This window comes from Ascaphus truei, chromosome 6 (assembly GCF_040206685.1).
Source record: "Ascaphus truei isolate aAscTru1 chromosome 6, aAscTru1.hap1, whole genome shotgun sequence".
Classification (NCBI taxonomy): domain Eukaryota; kingdom Metazoa; phylum Chordata; class Amphibia; order Anura; family Ascaphidae; genus Ascaphus; species Ascaphus truei.
The window spans coordinates 20,227,089-20,251,508 of NC_134488.1; the positions used below are offsets into that span (position 1 = coordinate 20,227,089).

Here is a 24,420-nt window from a genome sequence, read left to right on the forward strand (position 1 = left end):
TGCCTCTTTATGGTGGACACTAATATTTCGGGTTATTATAGGGATGGTAAGGGACCTAAACAATAAGCACGAGTACCGTACCAGTGCATAAAGCGTAGATGGATTACTACTTGTTGTGGGATTCCAATCCACTCGATCCGTTGTTACTGCGCATTACAAAGCAGGAAGGCTTGTGGAGCACTGGATTATTTAGTTTTTAGTTAGACGCCCTTACCTGGAGAGCCGGGTAAAGAATGGGCATATTCAGCTTTAAGCAGCAGCTGGATAAAGAGACTTGTTCTCAACATGCCACAGGGTTTATCAGGGACGTAACTATTCAATCTCATTTACCCGGCTGCAGGAAAATGACTTGTGAAGCCCAACACTTACTGCTACCTGAACCCCTTATCCCAGCATTGCAACTTCACCCTAACCAGAACATAACTCTAAGTAGCCCTAATGATTTGGGACAATCATTGCCAGGTAATTAATAGAGTAGAGTAAATAGATACTTTGGGGATTTTAATAGGATGCTTGCTATGGTTTCTCTTGAACTGTATTGTGCCAAACCTCATATCTGCTGTAGGGAAAAACTAAATAAGCACCCCACCACCCGCACCCAATACCAAGAGGTACGAGGCATGTTATGATGTGGTACATGGGAATAGACACGCCACCACTCACACCCAATACCAAAACGTACGAGGCATGTTATGATGTGGTACATGGGAATAGACACGTCACCACTCACTCCCAATACCAAGAGGTACGAGGCGTGTTATGATGTGGTACATGGGAATAGACACGCCACCACCCAGGCCCAATACCAATAGGTATGAGGCGTGTTATGATGTGGTACATGGGAATAGACACGCCACCACCCTGACCCAATACCAAGAGGTACGAGGCGTGCTATGATGTGGTACATGGGAATAGGCACCCCACCACTCACTCCCAATACCAAGAGGTATGAGGCATGTTATGATGTGGTACATGGGAATAGACACGCCACCACTCACACCCAATACCAAGGAGGTACGAGGTGTGTTATGATGTGGTACATGGGAATAGACACGTCACCACTCACACCCAATACCAAGAGGTATGAGGCATGTTATGATGTGGTACATGGGAATAGACACGCCACCACCCAGACCCAATACCAAGAGGTATGAGGCATGTTATGATGTGGTACATGGGAATAGACACGCCACCACTAACACCCAATACCAAGAGGTATGAGGCATGTTATGATGTGGTACATGGGAATAGGCACCCCACCACTCACTCCCAATACCAAGAGGTATGAGGCATGTTATGATGTGGTACATGGGAATAGACACGCCACCACTCACACCCAATACCAAGGAGGTACGAGGCATGTTATGATGTGGTACATGGGAATAGACACGCCACCACTCACAACCAATACCAAGAGGTACGAGGCGTGTTATGATGTGGTACATGGGAATAGACACGCCACCACTAACACCCAATACCAAGAGGTACAAGGCATGTTATGATGTGGTACATGGGAATAGGCACCCCACCACTCACTCCCAATACCAAGAGGTATGAGGCATGTTATGATGTGGTACATGGGAATAGACACGCCACCACTCACACCCAATACCAAGAGGTACAAGGCATGTTATGATGTGGTACATGGGAATAGACACGCCACCACCCAGACCCAATACCAAGAGGTACATGGGAATAGACACGCCACCACTCACACCCAATACCAAGAGGTACGAGGCGTGTTATGATGTGGTACATGGGAATAGACACGCCACCACCCAGACCCAATACCAAGAGGTATGAGGCGTGTTATGATGTGGTACATGGGAATAGACACGCCACCACTCACACCCAATACCAAGAGGTATGAGGCATGTTATGACGTGGTACATGGTAATTGACACGCCACCATCCAGACCCAATACCAATAGGTATGAGGCGTGTTATGATGTGGTACATGGGAATAGACACGCCACCACCCTGACCCAATACCAAGAGGTACGAGGCGTGCTATGATGTGGTACATGGGAATAGGCACCCCACCACTCACTCCCAATACCAAGAGGTATGAGGCATGTTATGATGTGGTACATGGGAATAGACACGCCACCACTAACACCCAATACCAAGAGGTATGAGGCATGTTATGATGTGGTACATGGGAATAGGCACCCCACCACTCACTCCCAATACCAAGAGGTATGAGGCATGTTATGATGTGGTACATGGGAATAGACACGCCACCACTCACACCCAATACCAAGGAGGTACGAGGCATGTTATGATGTGGTACATGGGAATAGACACGCCACCACTCACAACCAATACCAAGAGGTACGAGGCGTGTTATGATGTGGTACATGGGAATAGACACGCCACCACTAACACCCAATACCAAGAGGTACAAGGCATGTTATGATGTGGTACATGGGAATAGGCACCCCACCACTCACTCCCAATACCAAGAGGTATGAGGCATGTTATGATGTGGTACATGGGAATAGACACGCCACCACTCACACCCAATACCAAGAGGTACAAGGCATGTTATGATGTGGTACATGGGAATAGACACGCCACCACCCAGACCCAATACCAAGAGGTACATGGGAATAGACACGCCACCACTCACACCCAATACCAAGAGGTACGAGGCGTGTTATGATGTGGTACATGGGAATAGACACGCCACCACCCAGACCCAATACCAAGAGGTATGAGGCGTGTTATGATGTGGTACATGGGAATAGACACGCCACCACTCACACCCAATACCAAGAGGTATGAGGCATGTTATGACGTGGTACATGGTAATTGACACGCCACCATCCAGACCCAATACCAAGAGGTATGAGGCGTGTTATGAATCATTACATGTGAATAGGCACCCCACCACTCACACTCAATACCAAGAGGTATGAGGCATGTTATGATGTGGTACATGGGAATAGACACGCCACCACTCACACCCAATACCAAGAGGTACGAGGCATGTTATGATGTGGTACATGGGAATAAACACGCCACCACTTGCACCTAATACCAAGAGGTACGAGGCATGTTATGATGTGGTACATGGGAATAGACACGCCACCACTCACACCCAATACCAAGAGGTACGAGGCATGTTATGATGTGGTACATGGGAATAAACACGCCACCACCCAGACCCAATACCAAGCGGTATGAGGCGTGTTATGATGTGGTACATGGGAAGAGACACACCACCACTCACTCCCAATACCAAGAGGTATGAGGCATGTTATGATGTGGTACATGGGAATAGACACGCCACAACTCACACCCAATACCAAGAGGTATTAGGTATGTTATGATGTGGTACATGGGAATAGATACGCCACCACTCACACCCAATACCAAGAGGTATGAGGCATGTTATAATGTGGTACATGGTAATAGACACGCCACCACCCAGGCCCAATACCAAGAGGTATGAGGCATGTTATGATGTGGTACATGGGAATAGACACGCCACCACTCACACCCAATACCAAGAGGTACGAGGCATGTTATGATGTGGTACATGGGAATAAACACGCCACCACTTGCACCTAATACCAAGAGGTACGAGGCATGTTATGATGTGGTACATGGGAATAGACACGCCACCACTCACACCCAATACCAAGAGGTACGAGGCATGTTATGATGTGGTACATGGGAATAAACACGCCACCACCCAGACCCAATACCAAGCGGTATGAGGCGTGTTATGATGTGGTACATGGGAAGAGACACACCACCACTCACTCCCAATACCAAGAGGTATGAGGCATGTTATGATGTGGTACATGGGAATAGACACGCCACAACTCACACCCAATACCAAGAGGTATTAGGTATGTTATGATGTGGTACATGGTAATAGATACGCCACCACTCACACCCAATACCAAGAGGTATGAGGCATGTTATAATGTGGTACATGGTAATAGACACGCCACCACCCAGGCCCAATACCAAGAGGTATGAGGCATGTTATGATGTGTTACATGGGAATAGACACGCCACCACCCACACCAAGAGGTATGAGGCATGTTATGATGTGGTACATGGGAATAGATACGCCACCACTCACAACCAATACCAAGAGGTATGAGGCATGTTATGATGTGGTACATGGGAATAGACACGCCACCACTCACACCCAATACCAAAAGGTACGAGGCATGTGGCATGTTTTGATGTGGTACATGGGAATAGACACGCCACCACTCACTCCCAATACCCAGAGGTACGAGGCATGTTATGATGTGGTACATGGGAATAGACACGCCACCACTCACACCCAATACCAAGAGGTATGAGGCATGTTATGATGTGGTACATGGGAATAGACACGCCACCACCCAGACCCAATACCAAGCGGTATGAGGCGTTTATGATGTGGTACATGGGAAGAGACACGCCACCACTCACTCCCAATACCAAGAGGTATGAGGCATGTTATAATGTGGTACATGGGAATAGACACGTCACCACTCACACCCAATACCAAGAGGTATGAGGCATGTTATGATGTGGTACATGGGAATACAGTAGACACGCCACAACTCACACCCAATACCAAGAGGTATTAGGTATGTTATGATGTGGTACATGGGAATAGACACACCACCACTCACACCCAATACCAAGAGGTATGAGGCATGTTATAATGTGGTACATGGTAATAGACATGCCACCACCCAGAACCAATACCAAGAGGTATGAGGCATGTTATGATGTGTTACATGGGAATAGACACGCCACCACCCACACCAAGAGGTATGAGGCATGTTATGATGTGGTACATGGGAATAGACACGCCACCACTCACACCCAATACCTAGAGGTACGAGGCATGTGGCATGTTTTGATGTGGTACATGGGAATAGACACGCCACCACTCACTCCCAATACCAAGAGGTACGAGGCATGTTATGATGTGGTACATGGGAATAGACACCCCACCACTTGCACCTAATACCAAGAGGTACGAGGCATGTTATGATGTGGTACATGGGAATAGATACGCCACCACTCACACCCAATACCAAGAGGTATGAGGCATGTTATGATGTGGTACATGGGACTAGACACGCCACCCCTCACACCCAATACCAAGAGGTATGAGGCATGTTATGATGTGGTACATGGGAATAGACACGCCACAACTCACACCCAATACCAAGAGGTATTAGGTATGTTATGATGTGGTACATGGGAATAGACACGCCACCACTCACACCCAATACCAAGAGGTATGAGGCATGTTATAATGTGGTACATGGTAATAGACATGCCACCACCCAGAACCAATACCAAGAGGTATGAGGCATGTTATGATGTGTTACATGGGAATAGACACGCCACCACCCACACCAAGAGGTATGAGGCATGTTATGATGTGGTACATGGGAATAGACACGCCACCACTCACACCCAATACCTAGAGGTACGAGGCATGTGGCATGTTTTGATGTGGTACATGGGAATAGACACGACACCACTCACTCCCAATACCAAGAGGTACGAGGCATGTTATGATGTGGTACATGGGAATAGACACCCCACCACTTGCACCTAATACCAAGAGGTACGAGGCATGTTATGATGTGGTACATGGGAATAGACACGCCACCACTCACACCCAATACCAAGAGGTATGAGGCATGTTATGATGTGGTACATGGGACTAGACACGCCACCACTCACACCCAATACCAAGAGGTCTGAGGCATGTTATGATGTGATACATGGGAATAGACACGACATCACACTCCCAATACCAAGAGGTATGAGGCATGTTATGATGTGATACATGGGAATAGACCCGCCACCACTCACTCCCAATACCAAGAGGTATGAGGCATGTTATGATATGATACATGGGAATAGACACGCCACCACCCAGACCCAATACCAAGAGGTACGAGGCGTGTTATGATGTGGTACATGGGAATAAACACGCCACCACCCACACCCAATACCAAGAGGTACGAGGCATGTTATGATGTGGTACATGGGAATAGACACGCCACCACCCAGACCCAATACCAAGAGGTATGAGGCATGTTATGATGTGGTACATGGGAATAGACACGCCACCACTCACACCCAATACCAAGAGGTATGAGGCATGTTATGATGTGATACATGGGAATAGACACACCACCACTCACACCCAATACCAAGAGGTATGAGGCATGTTATGATGTGATACATGGGAATAGACACGCCACCACTCACACCTATGATGTGATATTATAATGTGGTACATGGGAATAGACACGCCACCACACACACCCAATACCAAGAGGTACGAGGCATGTTATGATGTGATACATGGGAATAGACACGCCACCACTCACACCCAATACCAAGAGGTATGAGGCATGTTATGATGTGGTACATGGGAATAGACACGCCACCACTCACACCCAATACCTAGAGGTACGAGGCATGTGGCATGTTTTGATGTGGTACATGGGAATAGACACGCCACCACTCACTCCCAATACCAAGAGGTACGAGGCATGTTATGATGTGGTACATGGGAATAGACACCCCACCACTTGCACCTAATACCAAGAGGTACGAGGCATGTTATGATGTGGTACATGGGAATAGACACGCCACCACTCACACCCAATACCAAGAGGTATGAGGCATGTTATGATGTGGTACATGGGACTAGACACGCCACCACTCACACCCAATACCAAGAGGTATGAGGCATGTTATGATGTGATACATGGGAATAGACACGACATCACACTCCCAATACCAAGAGGTATGAGGCATGTTATGATGTGATACATGGGAATAGACCCGCCACCACTCACTCCCAATACCAAGAGGTATGAGGCATGTTATGATATGATACATGGGAATAGACACGCCACCACCCAGACCCAATACCAAGAGGTACGAGGCGTGTTATGATGTGGTACATGGGAATAAACACGCCACCACCCACACCCAATACCAAGAGGTACGAGGCATGTTATGATGTGGTACATGGGAATAGACACGCCACCACCCAGACCCAATACCAAGAGGTATGAGGCATGTTATGATGTGGTACATGGGAATAGACACGCCACCACTCACACCCAATACCAAGAGGTATGAGGCATGTTATGATGTGATACATGGGAATAGACACACCACCACTCACACCCAATACCAAGAGGTATGAGGCATGTTATGATGTGATACATGGGAATAGACACGCCACCACTCACACCTATGATGTGATATTATAATGTGGTACATGGGAATAGACACGCCACCACACACACCCAATACCAAGAGGTACGAGGCATGTTATGATGTGATACATGGGAATAGACACGCCACCACTCACACCCAATACCAAGAGGTATGAGGCATGTTATGATGTGATACATGGGAACAGACACGCCACCACTCACTCCCAATACCAAGAGGTACGAGGCATGTTATGATGTGATACATGGGCTTTCTTCTGCCAACACAAGCTTGTTATTTTTATAGTCACATGGATACAATTGATTTCTACACTGAAAATAAATCACTGCCCTGAAGAATCATTACCGAGCATAGTCTCCTGTGATCTCTTAAGGCGGTTTTACATTTAAGACCGGTATTCCCTGGTAAAACACTCTTTAAGCAGCAATCCGCGCCATTTTCTGTTTGCTTTTTCTTTATTATCACTTATTTGAAGAGATCTCTTCTTGCCCTTTCCAAAGCTGTTTTTTTTTAGTATTCTTATTTTAAATCTGATGCTCCATTCTGATATATAAGTATATGAAATATTGTGTGTCTAGAAGGTTAAAATGGAGCTCTCCCCTATGCCCAGTGCAGACGAATGGTTACCATGCTACCCTCAGAAGCTAGAGAGTAGGAAAATCATGTTTAACACTAAAATATATATATATATACAGTGTTCGACAAACCTATACATTTGCACGCCCCGGGCGAGTGGATTTAACATCGTGGCGAGCACCTATTGGCCCAAGCAGCACGTGTGTGGTACTAGGTGGCGAGTAGATTTTTTTGTTCGGCGAGTAGATTTTTTGGTGATTTGTCGACCACTGTATATATATATATATTTAAAGAACAGTACTACCAACAATATATGAGTTAATCCTCCCCCTGGAGACTATATGAGTTTTCTTTAATGCATTGCAAAATCATGTAGAACAACCTACATGTTATAGCAGCCCCGTTACATACTCCCACTAATAACCAGTTCTGATGTGAGACGGGCGAATCAGATCAGGAGACACACAGAGGGGGTGTCTGCAAGGGGTTCACCCAGCGGAAATGTATAATGGTGAGGTGTCTGCAAGGGTTTCACCCAGCGGAAATGTATAATGGTGAGGTGTCTGCAAGGGTTTCACCCAGCGGAAATGTATAATGGTGAGGTGTCTGCAAGGGTTTCACCCAGCGGAAATGTATAATGGTGAGGTGTCTGCAAGGGTTTCACCCAGCGGAAATGTATAATGGTGAGGTGTCTGCAAGGGTTTCACCCAGCGGAAATGTATAATGGTGAGGTGTCTGCAAGGGGTTCACCCAGCGGAAATGTATAATGGTGAGGTGTCTGCAAGGGGTTCACCCAGCGGAAATGTATAATGGTGAGGTGTCTGCAAGGGGTTCACCCAGCGGCAATGTATAATGGTGAGGTGTCTGCAAGGGTTTCCCCCAGCGGAAATGTATAATGGTGAGGTGTCTGCAAGGGTTTCACCCAGCGGAAATGTATAATGGTGAGGTGTCTGCAAGGGTTTCACCCAGCGGAAATGTATAATGGTGAGGTGTCTGCAAGGGTTTCACCCAGCGGAAATGTATAATGGTGAGGTGTCTGCAAGGGGTTCACCCAGCGGAAATGTATAATGGTGAGGTGTCTGCAAGGGGTTCACCCAGCGGAAATGTATAATGGTGAGGTGTCTGCAAGGGGTTCACCCAGCGGAAATGTATAATGGTGAGGTGTCTGCAATGGGTTCACCCAGCGGAAATGTATAATGGTGAGGTGTCTGCAAGGGTTTCACCCAGCGGAAATGTATAATGGTGAGGTGTCTGCAAGGGTTTCACCCAGCGGCAATGTATAATGGTGAGGTGTCTGCAAGGGTTTCACCCAGCGGCAATGTATAATGGTGAGGTGTCTGCAAGGGTTTCACCCAGCGGCAATGTATAATGGTGAGGTGTCTGCAAGGGTTTCACCCAGCGGCAATGTATAATGGTGAGGTGTCTGCAAGGGTTTCACCCAGCGGAAATGTATAATGGTGAGGTGTCTGCAAGGGTTTCACCCAGCGGCAATGTATAATGGTGAGGTATCTGCAAGGGTTTCACCCAGCGGAAATGTATAATGGTGAGGTGTCTGCAAGGGGTTCACCCAGCGGAAATGTATAATGGTGAGGTGTCTGCAAGGGGTTTCACCCAACGGAAATGTATAATGGTGAGGTGTCTGCAAGGGGTTCACCCAGCGGAAATGTATAATGGTGAGGTGTCTGCAAGGGGTTTCACCCAGCGGAAATGTATAATGGTGAGGTGTCTGCAAGGGGTTCACCCAGCGGAAATGTATAATGGTGAGGTGTCTGCAAGGGGTTCACCCAGCGGAAATGTATAATGGTGAGGTGTCTGCAAGGGGTTCACCCAGCGGAAATATATAATGGTGAGGTGTCTGCAAGGGGTTCACCCAGCGGAAATGTATAATGGTGAGGTGTCTGCAAGGGGTTCACCCAGCGGAAATGTATAATGGTGAGGTGTCTGCAAGGGGTTCACCCAGCGGAAATGTATAATGGTGAGGTGTCTGCAAGGGGTTCACCCAGCGGAAATGTATAATGGTGAGGTGTCTGCAAGGGTTTCACCCAGCGGAAATGTATAATGGTGAGGTGTCTGCAAGGGGTTCACCCAGCGGAAATGTATAATGGTGAGGTGTCTGCAAGGGGTTCACCCAGCGGAAATGTATAATTGTGAGGAGTCTGCAAGGGTTTCACCCAGCGGAAATGTATAATGGTGAGGTGTCTGCAAGGGGTTCACCCAGCGGAAATGTATAATGGTGCATCCCAAGAAGTATAGTGGATTCCTGAGCCCGTGTGGGGAAGGCAAACTTAGTAAGGCCCCAAACTGACCCTTTGCATGGGTGGTATAGCAGTGTATTACAGCAGGAGCTTTCAAGTCGCTCCCCACAATGCTTTACATCTACATTGGCAAAACATTGTGGGGTGCGACTTTGGAAACTCCTGCAGCTATTGACAGCTATACCACCGACACTAAAGTGCAGTTTGGGGGCCATATTAAGCACGTCTCCTCCTCCCCCCCCCCCCCCCCTCCCTTGATCAAACAGGTCCGAATTGATCAAACAGTTCTGTTAAGAATCATCTGATGAGTAGGCAGTAAGATTTATTCATTAAAGAATCGCTGGACACGTTTTCTGGCACAATGTCTTAAAAATGTTGGGAACCACAGGATAAAGAAAGTAAAAAACGTTGAGCACAGAGCTCACACAGGTATGCGCGAGGGAAAAGAGATGGAGTTTTATAGGCGTTTGGAACAGAGGAAAAGTGATGGCTGGACAAGCTATGCCGATGTGTGAAACTGCAAGGGGGAGGCGGGCAGGTAAACGCCAGAGTGGGGCAGAGCAAGTGTGCAAAAATCATAAGTGACAGAGCATGCAATCCAAGAGCAAGATCACAAAGGGGCACAGGTGAAAGAGCAAGACAGCCCAGGGGAAGAGTTTAAAGTGCAACAGTCTGTAGTAGACGAACCAGGCAAAAGGGGGCGGAGGAGTAAACAAAAGGATTACTCGTTTAGACAGATTGTAGTTGCCACACTCCACCATTCCTCCGATGTGATGCCAAAGACTGCAAAGTCATGCACTTGGGTCACAAAAATCCCGAGGCAGAATACATGATTAATGGCACTATACTGTCAACAAGGAGAGAGGAGTGGGACCTGGAATTATTTCAGCCGACTAAAAAGTAGGAAATGGAACAAAGCATTGGGAAAATGCAGCAGGTTGTGCACGGAGAGGGATTAGCAGGAGAGAGAGAGGTAATGATGCCTCTTTATAGATCATCAGTGAGACCAGTTCTGAAGACCCTATCCCCAGAAAGGACATAAGCAGGACTGGCCAATTCCAGTCCTCAAGGTCCACCAACAGGCCAGGTATTAGGGATATCCCTGCTTCAGCACAGGTGGCTCAATCAAAATGACTGGGTGTGAGGGGGGCGGCCTGGGGTGTGAGGGGGGGGGGCGGCCTGGGGTGTGAGGGGGGGGCGGCCTGGGGTGTGAGGGGGGGGGGGCGGCCTGGGGTGTGAGGGGGGGGGCGGCCTGGGGTGTGAGGGGGGGGGGGGGGGCCTGGGGTGTGAGGGGGGGGGGGGGGGGCCTGGGGTGTGAGGGGGGGGGGCGGCCTGGGGTGTGAGGGGGGGGGCGGCCTGGGTTGTGAGGGGGGGGGGGCGGCCTGGGGTGTGAGGGGGGGGGGCGGCCTGGGGTGTGAGGGGGGGGGGCGGCCTGGGGTGTGAGGGGGGGGGGCGGCCTGGGGTGTGAGGGGGGGGGGGCGGCCTGGGGTGTGAGGGGGGAGGCCGCCTGGGGTGTGAGGGGGGGGGGCGGCCTGGGGTGTGAGGGGGGGGGGGGCGGCCTGGGGTGTGAGGGGGGGGGGGGCGGCCTGGGGTGTGAGGGGGGGGGGGCGGCCTGGGGTGTGAGGGGGGGGGGCGGCCTGGGGTGTGAGGGGGGGGGGGCGGCCTGGGGTGTGAGGGGGGGGGGGGCGGCCTGGGTGTGAGGGGGGGGGCGGCCTGGGTGTGAGGGGGGGGGCGGCCTGGGTGTGAGGGGGGGGGGGCGGCCTGGGTGTGAGGGGGGGGGGCGGCCTGGGTGTGAGGGGGGGGGGCGGCCTGGGTGTGAGGGGGGGGGGCGGCCTGGGTGTGAGGGGGGGGGGGGCGGCCTGGGTGTGAGGGGGGGGGGGCGGCCTGGGTGTGAGGGGGGGGGGGCGGCCTGGGTGTGAGGGGGGGGGGGCGGCCTGGGTGTGAGGGGGGGGGGGGCGGCCTGGGTGTGAGGGTGGGGGGGCGGCCTGGGTGTGAGGGGGGGGGCGGCCTGGGTGTGAGGGGGGGGGGCGGCCTGGGTGTGAGGGGGGGGGGCGGCCTGGGTGTGAGGGGGGGGGGGCGGCCTGGGTGTGAGGGGGGGGGCGGCCTGGGTGTGAGGGGGGGGGGGGGCGGCCTGGGTGTGAGGGGGGGGGGGGCGGCCTGGGTGTGAGGGGGGGGGGGGCGGCCTGGGTGTGAGGGGGGGGGGGGCGGCCTGGGTGTGAGGGGGGGGGCGGCCTGGGTGTGAGGGGGGGGGGTCGGCCTGGGTGTGAGGGGGGGGGGTCGGCCTGGGTGTGAGGGGGGGGGGTCGGCCTGGGTGTGAGGGGGGGGGGGGTCGGCCTGGGTGTGAGGGGGGGGGGGTCGGCCTGGGTGTGAGGGGGGGGGGGTCGGCCTGGGTGTGAGGGGGGGGGGGTCGGCCTGGGTGTGAGGGGGGGGGTCGGCCTGGGTGTGAGGGGGGGGGGGGTCGGCCTGGGTGTGAGGGGGGGGGGTCGGCCTGGGTGTGAGGGGGGGGGGGGTCGGCCTGGGTGTGAGGGGGGGGGTCGGCCTGTGTGTGAGGTGGGGGGTCGGCCTGGGTGTGAGGGGGGGGCGGCCTGGGTGTGAGGGGGGGGGGCTGCCGGGGTGTATAACAGGTGCAGGGCTCATACTGCATGGAGCCGACATGTCAGGGGAGCAGGTGCCAGGCTCTCTCCTCTCACACCCACCCCCGCCAGCCATTAACCTGACCCACGCACACATGGCCTGAGCCCCGCACACCGCCCCCAGCCCTCCCGGGAGCGGGACACGCGCCTCACCTGGACAGGCGGCTCAGCCTGATCCGAGGAGGCCATCTTCTCAGACCTCACCAATCAAACCCCGACGAGCACAGCGTCTGGAAAGCGCACACGCATAGGCCGAAGCAACCGAGCGACGAGCTGCCGCAGACAGGTTGCTTCCACCCTGTGCCTGGCATAATTTAGCATTAAGAAGGTGTGTTAAGCCATGGCTTCCTCTCCCACCCAGTGCATGCAGCACAGAAATGAATAGAGGACATTGTGGTTTTTCTTCCAGCACCAAATTAATGTTATCATTGTAATGCCACCAAACAACACTGTGGGACTCTGGTGTCGCCCTGTTGTGCCCACCTCACCCCCAGAAGCGACATGTACATTTCATGGACAGATAACTGGTGTTACTGCCTCATTGGAAGCAACAGAAATCCTCATTTTTGATTCCAGAGTCTTAAGTGGATTACTGTCACTTTAACGGGGCTCTGGGACTCCATTTCCCGGCCTGCCCTGCGCGCTGGGAGTGCGGAAGTCACAGGAGGGGCGGGGCCACGTGAGATTCCACACACACAGCACCTTGCCTTGCTGGCGGCTGGATTCCTGTGTGGGGGGGGGGGAGGTGCGGGGGACGATGGCGGATTATCAGAAGGCTTGTGTCATTAACCTGCGGGGCAGCAAGGACAGGCATGGGGTGGCGGCTTCTTCCCTGCAGGAGCTGCTGGACAAAGGTAACTGGGGGTGTGAGGGCAGAGAGGGAAGGGGTGACTGGGGGTGTGAGGGCAGAGAGGGAAGTAGTAACTGGGGGTCTGAGGGAAGGGGTTACTGGGGGTGTGAGGGCAGAGAGGGAAGGGGTGACTGGGGGTGTGAGGGCAGAGAGGGAAGTAGTAACTGGGGGTCTGAGGGAAGGGGTAACTGGGGGTGTGAGGGCAGAGAGGGAAGGGGTGACTGGGGGTGTGAGGGCAGAACGGGAAGGGGTGACTGGGGGTGTGAGGGAAGAGAGGGAAGGGGTAACTGGGGGTGTGAGGGAAGAGAGGGAAGGGGTAACTGGGGGTCTGAGGGAAGGGGTTACTGGAGGTGTGAGGGCAGAGAGGGAAGGGGTGACTGGGGGTGTGAGGGCAGAGAGGGAAGGGGTGACTGGGGGTGTGAGGGAAGGGGTAACTGGGGGTCTGAGGGAAGGGGTTACTGGAGGTGTGAGGGCAGAGAGGGAAGGGGTGACTGGGGGTGTGAGGGCAGAGAGGGAAGGGGTGACTGGGGGTGTGAGGGAAGGGGTAACTGGGGGTCTGAGGGAAGGGGTTACTGGAGGTGTGAGGGCAGAGAGGGAAGGGGTGACTGGGGGTGTGAGGGCAGAGAGGGAAGTAGTAACTGGGGGTCTGAGGGAAGGGGTAACTGGGGGTGTGAGGGCAGAGAGGGAAGGGGTGACTGGGGGTGTGAGGGCAGAAAGGGAAGGGGTGACTGAGGGTCTGAGGGAAGGGGTGACTGGGGGTCTGAGGGAAGGGGTAACTGGGGGTGTGAGGGCAGATTGGGAAGGGGTAACTGGGGGTGTGAGGGCAGAGAGGGAAGGGGTAACTGGGGGTGTGAGGGCAGAGAGGGAAGGGGTAACTGGGGGTCTGAGGGCAGAGAGGGAAGGGGTGACTGGGGGTCTGAGGGCAGAGAGGTATGGAGTGACTGGGGGTCTGAGGACAGAGAGGGAAGGGGTGACTGGGGGTGTGAGGGCAGAAGGGGAAGGGGGTGTGAGGGCAGAGGGGGAAGGGGGTGTGAGGGCAGAGAGGGAAGGGGTAACTGGAAAAGGAAATGGGTGAGCAATAGACATCAGAGTCCTTGTGATGTTACACTGGGAGGACCTTATTTATGGGGTGACAGTAATTAGCACAATATGATTGTTATAGTGCTGCTCATTAATGAATGGCAAGCAATGGTGCACTGTCGCCATGTGATCAGGGAATAGCATGCTCAATGTATGGTACGTGTACCTATACCCTAGTTAGCAATGAGGGGTTAACACGTTAGTATGTTGAAGTAGGCGGAAATTGTAACGTGTTTGGTAATCAAAGAGTGGACGGGATCAGCAAACTTCTTTGAGCGCGGAAAGAGTTAAACAATGAAACCGGTGATAGCACCTGGCATGGAGATTTATGGAGGAAGTTTGACATGTCCACGTTGACACAGTTGCAATCTGGGTTATTGTTACATTGCGGAATGATATACTGTACAGTAATATGGAGTTGAGAAGAAAAGTGGTTAACTTGAATGCAAGCTGCACATTTAGTGTGTATGTGTAGTGGGAGGGTATATCAATGTTGTGGGTAGGTAGGTGTGGAAATATAAGAGGCTGTAGCATTACTAAAAGTGTGTGTAGATACTATGTGGTCCCTATTGGTATATAGGGATGGAATTACATAGAGTATTTGTATGTGTAAGAGGCAGCTGTGTGTACATACATATAGCGCACTATGTATAGACATGGCCTTTAGCACTCATGGGAAGAGAGTTATCTCGTGTCAGTAGTGACTCATGAAACTGCGGTCTCGGTTTAGGCCATCGCTAAGTGTCCCGAACAGTTGCATCAATTTGTATTCATGCAACTGTCTCGGTGTTCTAAGTTTAGCTTTGAGTACAGTATTGCCACCTTCAGATCGTTCATCTTATGGCCAGAGTCAGAGAAATATTTGCTAACCTGTCTTTTGTTCCGCGTGTGATGCTGTGGCGATGCAGATTCATTCTCTTGTTTAGCCCCTGCCCCGTCTCACCTATGTAGTAGCAGCCCCCTGGCCATATATATATTAGTGATGTTTTGAGGTATTTCCAATATGTATCTAGTTGAAGTGATCTTTTTATTTGCTGTGCTGTGGAGGGTTTGTGTCACTTTTGTACCCACCATAACTTATTTAATGTCTGGTTGAAACATATATCAACTTAACATAGCCAAGCCAGTATAACCAGCCTCACACTGACCAAAGGTGGAAACTGCTGTGTGTGAGTAGGGTTACTAGCTCTGCACTTCTTTAACACAGGCTCTGCAAAAATGGACATGAAGCAAAAGGCAACACTGCTAATTTGCATGTCGTTACCCAGAATCCCTGGCTGCAGTGGAAGCACTGTATGCTAAGGGTTAATGGGGAAAATCAGGGTTGGAGACCTGTCTGAGACATGTGAGCACATTCATAAGTGATATTTTTATTTGCTACCTAGTTGAATAATGTGTCAGACTATCCAGACCATTAAGTCTGAATTTCTCATGCCGATAGCATGCCTGACACGGAGATACTATTGGATAAGAAATATTGAACACTAAATCTAGTGTTGGCTATCTCTAATTTCTGTTTATTATTCAAGATTTGCCATTGACCGATATCTTTGTTTTCTTAATAGCATGCAAGATATTTGCGCTGGACTCTACGAAGGCTCCTATCACCTTAGTGCTGGCAGAAGATGGCACCATTGTTGAGGATGAAGATTACTTCCTCTGCTTACCTCCCAACACAAAGTTTCTGGTGCTAACGGGCAATAAGAAGTGGGCCCCTACCACAGTAGGTAGGTGTCTCAATAAATGGCAGAAGTCTCAAGCCCAGAACAAGACAGAACTAACCTTAATGTCTAATTATATGGAAATATATTCATCCATAAGGTTAAACCTATTTTGAAGTCAGCCAGCAGTAATAAAAACATCATATTAAAAAGAAATAAGGTTTTATCGGTCAGTATATATTACTGGGAACAAGACTGGATTTCACTTTTTGAATCTCATAGCTTTCACTTGTGCTTTATTTGTGATCCATGGCTGATGGGAACCAAAATGGATGTCGGCCAACTTTGAATAGATCGTGGCACATCTTTTCCCCTCTGGTTATTCTCTTTTTGCATAGTGTATATGGCTATATAAATGTATTACTTTTCTTCAGCCATACCCCGCCCAACTAATCTTTCACACGCGCCTCCCTGTTAGATGGAGGCACTGCATGGTTGGCACGAGACTCCGTGGAGGTGGAAGATCCCGTTCAGATGGACGGTGGAGCTTTACCGGACTGGAAAAAGTTGGCTACACAGCTGAGAGAGAACCTGTCCAACATCATTCTCATGTCCGAGTCAGACCTGCAGGTATTGCAGCCACTCGTGACCAATATTACACTGCGTACTTTAAGTGTCTTTCATGTGTTTTTATAGTTGGATCACTTGACTTTGATGAAAGCGAAATGTCTTCAGAAACGTCACGAGCTGCTCCATGTCTCCGCAGACGCTGGTTGAAGTACCTGTAGAGGGGCTTGCGGCAGAGATGGCAGTGGGCCGGCAGCAGGTGCAAGTGCTGCAGGACACTCTTCAAAGCGTGCTGGACCGCAGGGAGGAGGAGCGTCAGTCTAAACAACTGCTGCAACTTTATTTGGAGGCCCTAAAGAAAGAAGGGGTTGAACTGACCAAAGCATCAGGTAAACAGCAAGGAGGTGGCAGGAATAGGACATCTGACCATCAGTCGGTTTCTGCTTGGTTTTAAGGGAGCAATTCGTGATTTCTTTTTAAATTATTATTTTATTTAATGTGGGTTTGAAGCAGGGGTTCCCCACCGAGGAGCTGAACCCCGTTAATTTAATCTCGGGGGGACCCCTTGTTTCCCAAGACACAGACCTCCTAAAGGGGGTGTTGTTATCTCTGCAAAGTTTAAAGCTCCCGCATCACGCCGGTCAGCAGGAAGCGGAACCTGATGACATCGCGGCTTCCTATTGGCCCGCAGGACGTGGGAGCTTTGCAATGCCCCCGTTATGTCAACCCTGCTAGCGGAGCGGCTACTGGCGCCCCCTGTGGAGGTAAGTATCTCCGGAAGCAGGGGGGGGGGGAGTCACCAGAGATTAAATGAATGGGGTTCAGCTTGGGAGACCCCCTGCTTCAATGTTATGTAAAAAAAAATGGGGGGGAAAATGGCTTCTTGGGTTGTTGCTTTCAGTACCACATATATACTAGAAGTAGCAAGTACTGTATCTAATCCCAGCAGGTGCATCCTAGTTACGTATAACAACGCGCTTCTTTCTAATCCCTTGTGTTGGAACCAGACGCAGAAGGTGTAGACGAAGTGGACTCCAGCTGTAACCTGGCTGAGCCCAGCTGTAACCTGGCTGAGCCCAGCTGTAACCTGGCTGAGCCCAGCTGTAAAACTCAGCTAACCAGCCACATAGTTAAAATATTGAAGGAGAAAGATTTGCCACATCTCAGCTTCTCAAATGAGCAGTTAGAGGTGAGTGCGGCTTTACATATTAAGCATCTGGAAGCAGGATCCGTTCATTATTATACATCCTGTAAATGCTTGTTTCAGCCCCAAGCGTTCCTTAATGTGAGTATGTTGGTAAAACTCTTCATAGCAATAAAAAGGCATATATTCGCATGGCCGCAGTCTGCTGCTCATTGTCACAGAGTATCTATCATGGGACCAACCAACTTGTTTTTGTTTGGTTTTTTTTTGTTTTGGTTTTTTTAAACTTTTTTTAATTGGCTGTTGGATTGTAAGGTACAGTAGAAACATTGAAAAACCTGACCCCATAGAAAGGACTTTGATATTTCCCTTAGCATCTTACTGCATTTACACTGATATATGAGTATTTTATACACTTTTATATAATAAAGTGATTCTAGGGCAGCAAGCCCAGGAGAAATATTTTTATTTGTATATAAAGCTGAATTTAGGACCCCACGATGATATCCCATCAATGCTAATCTGTTATACTGGCATGTTCGATAGAGGGAATGACCACTGTGTGGCACCTGTTTCCATTCAGTGTTGCCCTTTCTTGCCTTGTATTTTTAAATGGGCAGGATGTATTCATGTTTAAATACTTCTGTATCTCAGGCTGTAACCTTAGAGGATACAGAAGTCCTGGCCGTGGCACTGGACTGGAAAGAGCAGAGGACTCGGGAGGTGCAGGGTTGCTGTCGGGAAGAGTTACAGCGACGCGCTGAACAAGTGCAGTGTCTGAATTCCCTAGCAAGTCAATCGCAAAGCAAGAAAAAAAAACTGCCCTGAAGGCAGCAGCTGTGAGATTAGCAGGACAGGGGAAGGGAGAGGCTGCTACGTATCACAGCAGTGGGATAGCTCAAGGCCGTACACCAGGTGTGACGCACATACAAGGACTTCTGCATTACTGGGCAGACCGCATGCTTCAGCAAGGAGCCTCCCACAAGACATACTGCTGCTGGCCATCTTCCAGATTGCAATATTCACCAGACTGTCCGAACTCGGGTGAAGGCCGAAGCCTTTTACAAGGGCTACCAAATATCTCTTTCTCTCTGAAAAAACTTGTATTGAAATATATATATATATATAATATATAATATATATATATATATATATATATATATATATATATATATATATATATATATATTTCATTTTATTTTTATTTCAATGAAAGTGATTTTTGCGTCCCTGAGTTGCGCACTCCTGCGTGCTGTTGCTGGTGTTGGCCGCATACCGATGTATTGAGAGGCTGACTGTAACACGTTAGCTTGGATTCCTATCTCGAGACTCCTTTTCATTTGTCTTTAACAAAATCTGAATGGTACTATCGAATTACAAAACAACGGCGTAGACTAGCACAGGAGGGGGTCATCTCCAGTCCTTAAGCTGCGTCGTCGTCGTCCCCCCCCCCCCCCAACAGGTCTGGTTTTCAGGATATTCCAGTCTTTAAAACCAGAGACAGAACATAAAACACAGACAGAGCTCAGTTTTAGCACATCCAGTGAAACTCATACACGGTACAGTGCCTAAACATATATGTATAAATATCTATTAAGTAAAATGGTCTTTTAGTTTGACATTTTTGGCCAAAATTGTTGTAAGCCCCTGAGCCAACGGCACGGCAGACCACATTTCAGGGGTCCCTAACGCTAATATAAATTCTTAATAACCTGTGTAATAACAGGAAGAATGATTTATAGTAAATCTGTCAATATTCCAGTCTTTCACTGAGCCACCTGTGCAGAAGCAGGCATGCACGCTATTACCAGTGTGTGTCTGATGACCTCATTATGATACCAGTCTTTATTATACGTTCTACACCAGCACAGAAACGCTTGTGTTGCTATAGGTGCAAATATTTATGAAAACTCAGTTATAACAACTCCCCAGACAAGTAACAGCAAGATCCCTAATCTGCACGTTAATAGCATTATTAATTGGAAGCTAAGTCACTTTCTTGTTACACAGGAGAGGCCATGTACATGGATGAGATTAATAAACGCCACATTGCACACTGGTCACCTTCTTTAAGCCGTGCGTGTGAACTTTACACACATACCTCAAGCGTCATCTCATTGTGTTGCTGCACTTAACCTGACCTTGCGTGTCACTGCGGGAAATCTGTTGGCATCCAACCAAATACCTGTGAAATGTGAAGGCGAAAAAGGCCTGAGCGACAGGCTCGCCATTTTCCCACGGCTTTGCTATCTCACGCTCCCGATGCACACGGGAAACGACCATTTTTCACTTTATTGTACTGTCCACAGCTAAATATACTAAATGTGTTGTTTTTTTATATAGTGCCGGCGTGTGTAAACTCAGGGGTGGGCAACTCAGTCCTCAAGGGCCAAGTTTTCAGGATATCCCTGCTTCAGCACAGGTGGCTTAGTCGACTGTTGAAGCAGGGCTACCCTGAAAACCTGGCCTGTTGGAGGCCCTTGAGGACTGTAGTTGCCCATCCCTGGTGCAGACTGCTATAGCCCTACTCCAGTGCTTATATACTGATTGAGCTGAAGCATGTTACCTGAAATGACAGACAGCAGCTGCTGCTGGTTTAACATTTTGGGTTCCGCCGCAACACTGCTCTCTTTGCCCGGCAATGTGACAACGGACCTACAGAGGGTCAAAATGTTTTTGTTTTCGGAACGAGCCTAGATGGGCGACCTTATCACGTTCATAGGCAGCAGACCAGACATTTTTCTTTTTTGTTTTAATAACCTGAACATTTGTGCCAGCGTTGATCAAAGAATTACAATGTGTTCTTTCATAATAAAAACTGATTTATCACTTAATGAAATGTGTAGCAAATTGCTTGGCTGGCAAATGTGATCCACGTATTACACAAGCGGCAGAGGTTACCCGCTCACTTATATATAGGACATTATGGAATGCTGAGGCTAGCAAAAGCACCAAGGAAATTAGCACTTTTACGAGACATGAAGCATGTACTTAATTTTGTCCTGTAATCGGAGGTTAAAGTGTAAGGGTACAGGTGCTACTTTTTGAATCTAATTGGTGGGGAGAAGGTACAGAGACAGTAGGAGGGAGTTCTGGTAAGTGCGTCTGCAGGGGGCCAAGTTTTATGTATCATGTGTTTAGTATTAGCCACAGTGCTATTCGTATGCTTCTTTAAGCAAGTGTGTCTTAAGGTGGGTCTTAAAGGTGGATAGAGAGGGTGCTAGTCGGGTATTGAGGGGAAGGGCATTCCAGAGGTGTGGGGCAGTCAGTCAGAAAGGTTTAAGGCGGGAGAGGGCTTTAGATACAAAGGGGGTAGATGGAAGACATCCTTGAGCAGAACGCAAGAGTCTGGATGGTGCATAACAAGAAATTAGGGCTGAGATGTAAGGAGGGGCAGAAGAGTGTAAAGCTTTAAAAGTGAGGAGAAGAATTGAGTGTGAGATGCGGGATTTGATCGGAAGCTAAGAGAGGGATTTCATGAGGGGAGATGCTGAGACAGATCTAGGAAAGAGTAGAGTGATTCTGGCAGCAGCGTTTAGGATAGATTGTAGGGGAGACAGGTGAGAGGCAGGAAGGCCAGACAGCAGGAGGTTACAGTAATCGAGACGGGAGAGAATGAGGGCCTGAGTCAGAGTTTTACAGTTGAGTGAGAGATGAAAGGGCGTATCTTTGTTATATTGTAATAAAGAATATCACTTGTGAGCACATTCACATGTCTTAGGCCCCGCTCACACAGCGCGCTACCCGGCGTGCACGCACGTTTGTGACAGACTCCTGGCGGCCAATGGTAGTGTTCAGTATTGAAACTACCATTGGCTGAAAAGTGCGGTGTCGGCGCTGCTGCAGTCGCGGGAGTCTTTTCAATCTGTGATCTCCGGCTGCAGCAGCGCGATGTCAGTTTCAGCAGCCAATCAATGTCCAGACGTTTACATTGATTAGCTGCTGAAATTGACCAGAGACTCGGCAGTGGGTATGGGGGATGACCCCCCCCCATCTCAGTGCGGACCCCCCCCACACCACTCTCTGTGTACATACACCGCCACTATGCGCCCGTGACACTGCGCCGCCCGCCCCCCGCATGTCTGATCATTCCTTCTGCTGGGGATGATCACACATCGCCCAGCAGACGGAGGTGCGGACACGCGCACGCAGCGTCGCGAAGCCTGCTGTGTGAACGCGGCCTTAGACAGGTCTGCAACCCAGCTTTTCACCATTATCACCTAGCATACAGTGCTTCCACTGCAGCAAGGGATTCTGGGAAACTACATGCATATGGACATTCAATGCATCTTTTGCCTGAAATCCATTTTTACATGGAACCCTTATAAGCTAATGCTCTCCGTTCACACAGCTTTTAAGTGCAGCATAGGATTATGCGAGGTGGTAGTGGTGAAAGGCACGGGGTGGAGACCCATCTAAAATGTGAATGTGCTCACAAGTAATATTATTTTTTGGCTATATGCTAAGGGGGGAGGTTTTTTGTCGCCTTTTTGAGAATGAGAGTGAGTGGGTTTGGGTGTGGCCTCCGATTACCTTTTTATTGAAAACTATTTACCAAAGTTGTTGATCGATTTGTTCTCATGTAATCAATCAGCAAAGATCCTGGGTTCACGTAATGGCCGCCTTTCAGTTTCAATCAATCCTTCATTCAGTGTAACTCAGCAGCTACAATGTATCCTGATATTACCAAGGTAACATTATCTATTGTTACAGTTTACAGCTCAAACTGCTGGGAATATTGGCAACAAATTATCACAAACAGGAAAGTGTTGCAAAGATCTTGCACTGCTGGGGAGGTGAGCTAAAGCCTGATATAGAAATCACAGGACGCTCAATGTATTAAACCTCATTAAAAATGACATGAAGAATTGAATAAAAAAATGAAAGTGTTATCTAATACGGAACTGATTTATTTGAATAAAAACACGTAGGCTTTTGCATGTATTGCTCCTTTAAAACCACTTCTATATTTGTTACATGATGTATCGTCTTCATGCCAAGAGCCTGCAACATTGTACCATTGCCATGTGCAGAGATAGCCTCCAATGGTGCAAACCCTTGTTTACCATAACTGTTGGAATTCAACTGCAATCAAATATCCGCTAAATGTTATTTACAGAACTGGAATAGTAGCTCTGGGTTCTGCGGCAGGTATACACTCGGACACTATTTTAGTTACAGAACTCCTGGAATAGTAGCTCGGGGTTCTGCTGCAGGTACACACTCGGACACTATTTTAGTTACAGAACCCCTGGAATAGTAGCTCGGAGTTCTGCTGCAGTTACACACTCGGACACTATTTTAGTTACAGAATCCCTGGAATAGTAGCTCGGGGTTCTGCTGCAGTTACACACTCGGACACTATTTTAGTTACAGAACCCCTGGAATAGTAGCTCGGGGTTCTGCTGCAGTTACACACTCGGACACTATTTTAGTTACAGAACTCCTGGAATAGTAGCTCGGGGTTCTGCTGCAGGTACACACTCGGACACTATTTTAGTTACAGAACCCCTAGAATAGTAGCTCGGAGTTCTGCTGCAGGTACACACTCGGACACTATTTTAGTTACAGAACCCCTGGAATAGTAGCTCGGGGTTCTGCTGCAGTTACACACTCGGACACTATTTTAGTTACAGAACCCCTGGAATAGTAGCTCGGGGTTCTGCTGCAGTTACACACTCGGACACTATTTTAGTTACAGAACTCCTGGAATAGTAGCTCGGGGTTCTGCTGCAGGTACACACTCGGACACTATTTTAGTTACAGAACCCCTAGAATAGTAGCTCGGAGTTCTGCTGCAGGTACACACTTGGACACTATTTTAGTTACAGAACCCCTGGAATAGTAGCTCGGAGTTCTGCTGCAGGTACACACTCGGACACTATTTTAGTTACAGAACTCCTGGAATAGTAGCTCGGGGTTCTGCGGCAGGTATACACTCGGACACTATTTTAGTTACAGAATCCCTGGAATAGTAGCTCGGGGTTCTGCTGCAGGTACACACTAGGACACTATTTTAGTTACAGAACCCCTGGAATAGTAGCTCGGAGTTCTGCTGCAGGTACACACTCGGACACTATTTTAGTTACAGAACCCCTGGAATAGTAGCTCGGAGTTCTGCTGCAGGTACACACTCGGACACTATTTTAGTTACAGAACCCCTGGAATAGTAGCTCGGAGTTCTGCTGCAGGTACACACTCGGACACTATTTTAGTTACAGAACCCCTGGAATAGTAGCTCGGGGTTCTGCTGCAGGTACACACTCGGACACTATTTTAGTTACAGAACCCCTGGAATAGTAGCTCGGGGTTCTGCTGCAGGTACACACTCGGACAGTATTTTAGTTACAGAACCCCTGGAATAGTAGCTCGGGGTTCTGCTGCAGGTACACACTCGGACACTATTTTAGTTACAGAA

General features: G+C 49.4%; 2 protein-coding genes across 4 annotated transcripts in view; one reads left to right on the forward strand and one right to left on the reverse strand.

Annotated features, from left to right (window-relative positions):
* Window positions 1-12,904, reverse strand: part of PEX14 (peroxisomal biogenesis factor 14) — a 196,636-nt gene extending 183,732 nt beyond the window's left edge. The window contains exon 1 of the mRNA XM_075603513.1: window positions 12,854-12,904. Coding sequence (XP_075459628.1) covers window positions 12,854-12,889 — 36 coding nt within the window. The 5' untranslated portion in view covers window positions 12,890-12,904. The remainder of the gene's footprint in view (window positions 1-12,853) is intronic.
* On the forward strand, window positions 10,889-21,211 carry DFFA (DNA fragmentation factor subunit alpha). 3 transcript variants are annotated; one of them, XM_075603514.1, is made up of 6 exons: window positions 10,889-10,967; window positions 16,196-16,357; window positions 16,770-16,921; window positions 17,058-17,247; window positions 17,866-18,047; window positions 18,657-21,211. In XM_075603514.1, exons 1-6 carry the CDS (start codon window positions 10,904-10,906, stop codon window positions 18,828-18,830), a joined length of 924 nt encoding a protein of 307 aa, XP_075459629.1. In that variant the 5' UTR covers window positions 10,889-10,903; the 3' UTR covers window positions 18,831-21,211. The 3 variants fall into 3 exon arrangements, with proteins under 3 accessions (XP_075459629.1, XP_075459631.1, XP_075459630.1); XM_075603516.1 differs by lacking the exon at window positions 10,889-10,967 and adding an exon at window positions 13,384-13,554 and having other exon boundaries at window positions 18,657-21,210; XM_075603515.1 differs by lacking the exon at window positions 10,889-10,967 and adding an exon at window positions 14,651-14,786.
* The last annotated feature ends 3,209 nt before the right edge of the window (window positions 21,212-24,420 follow it).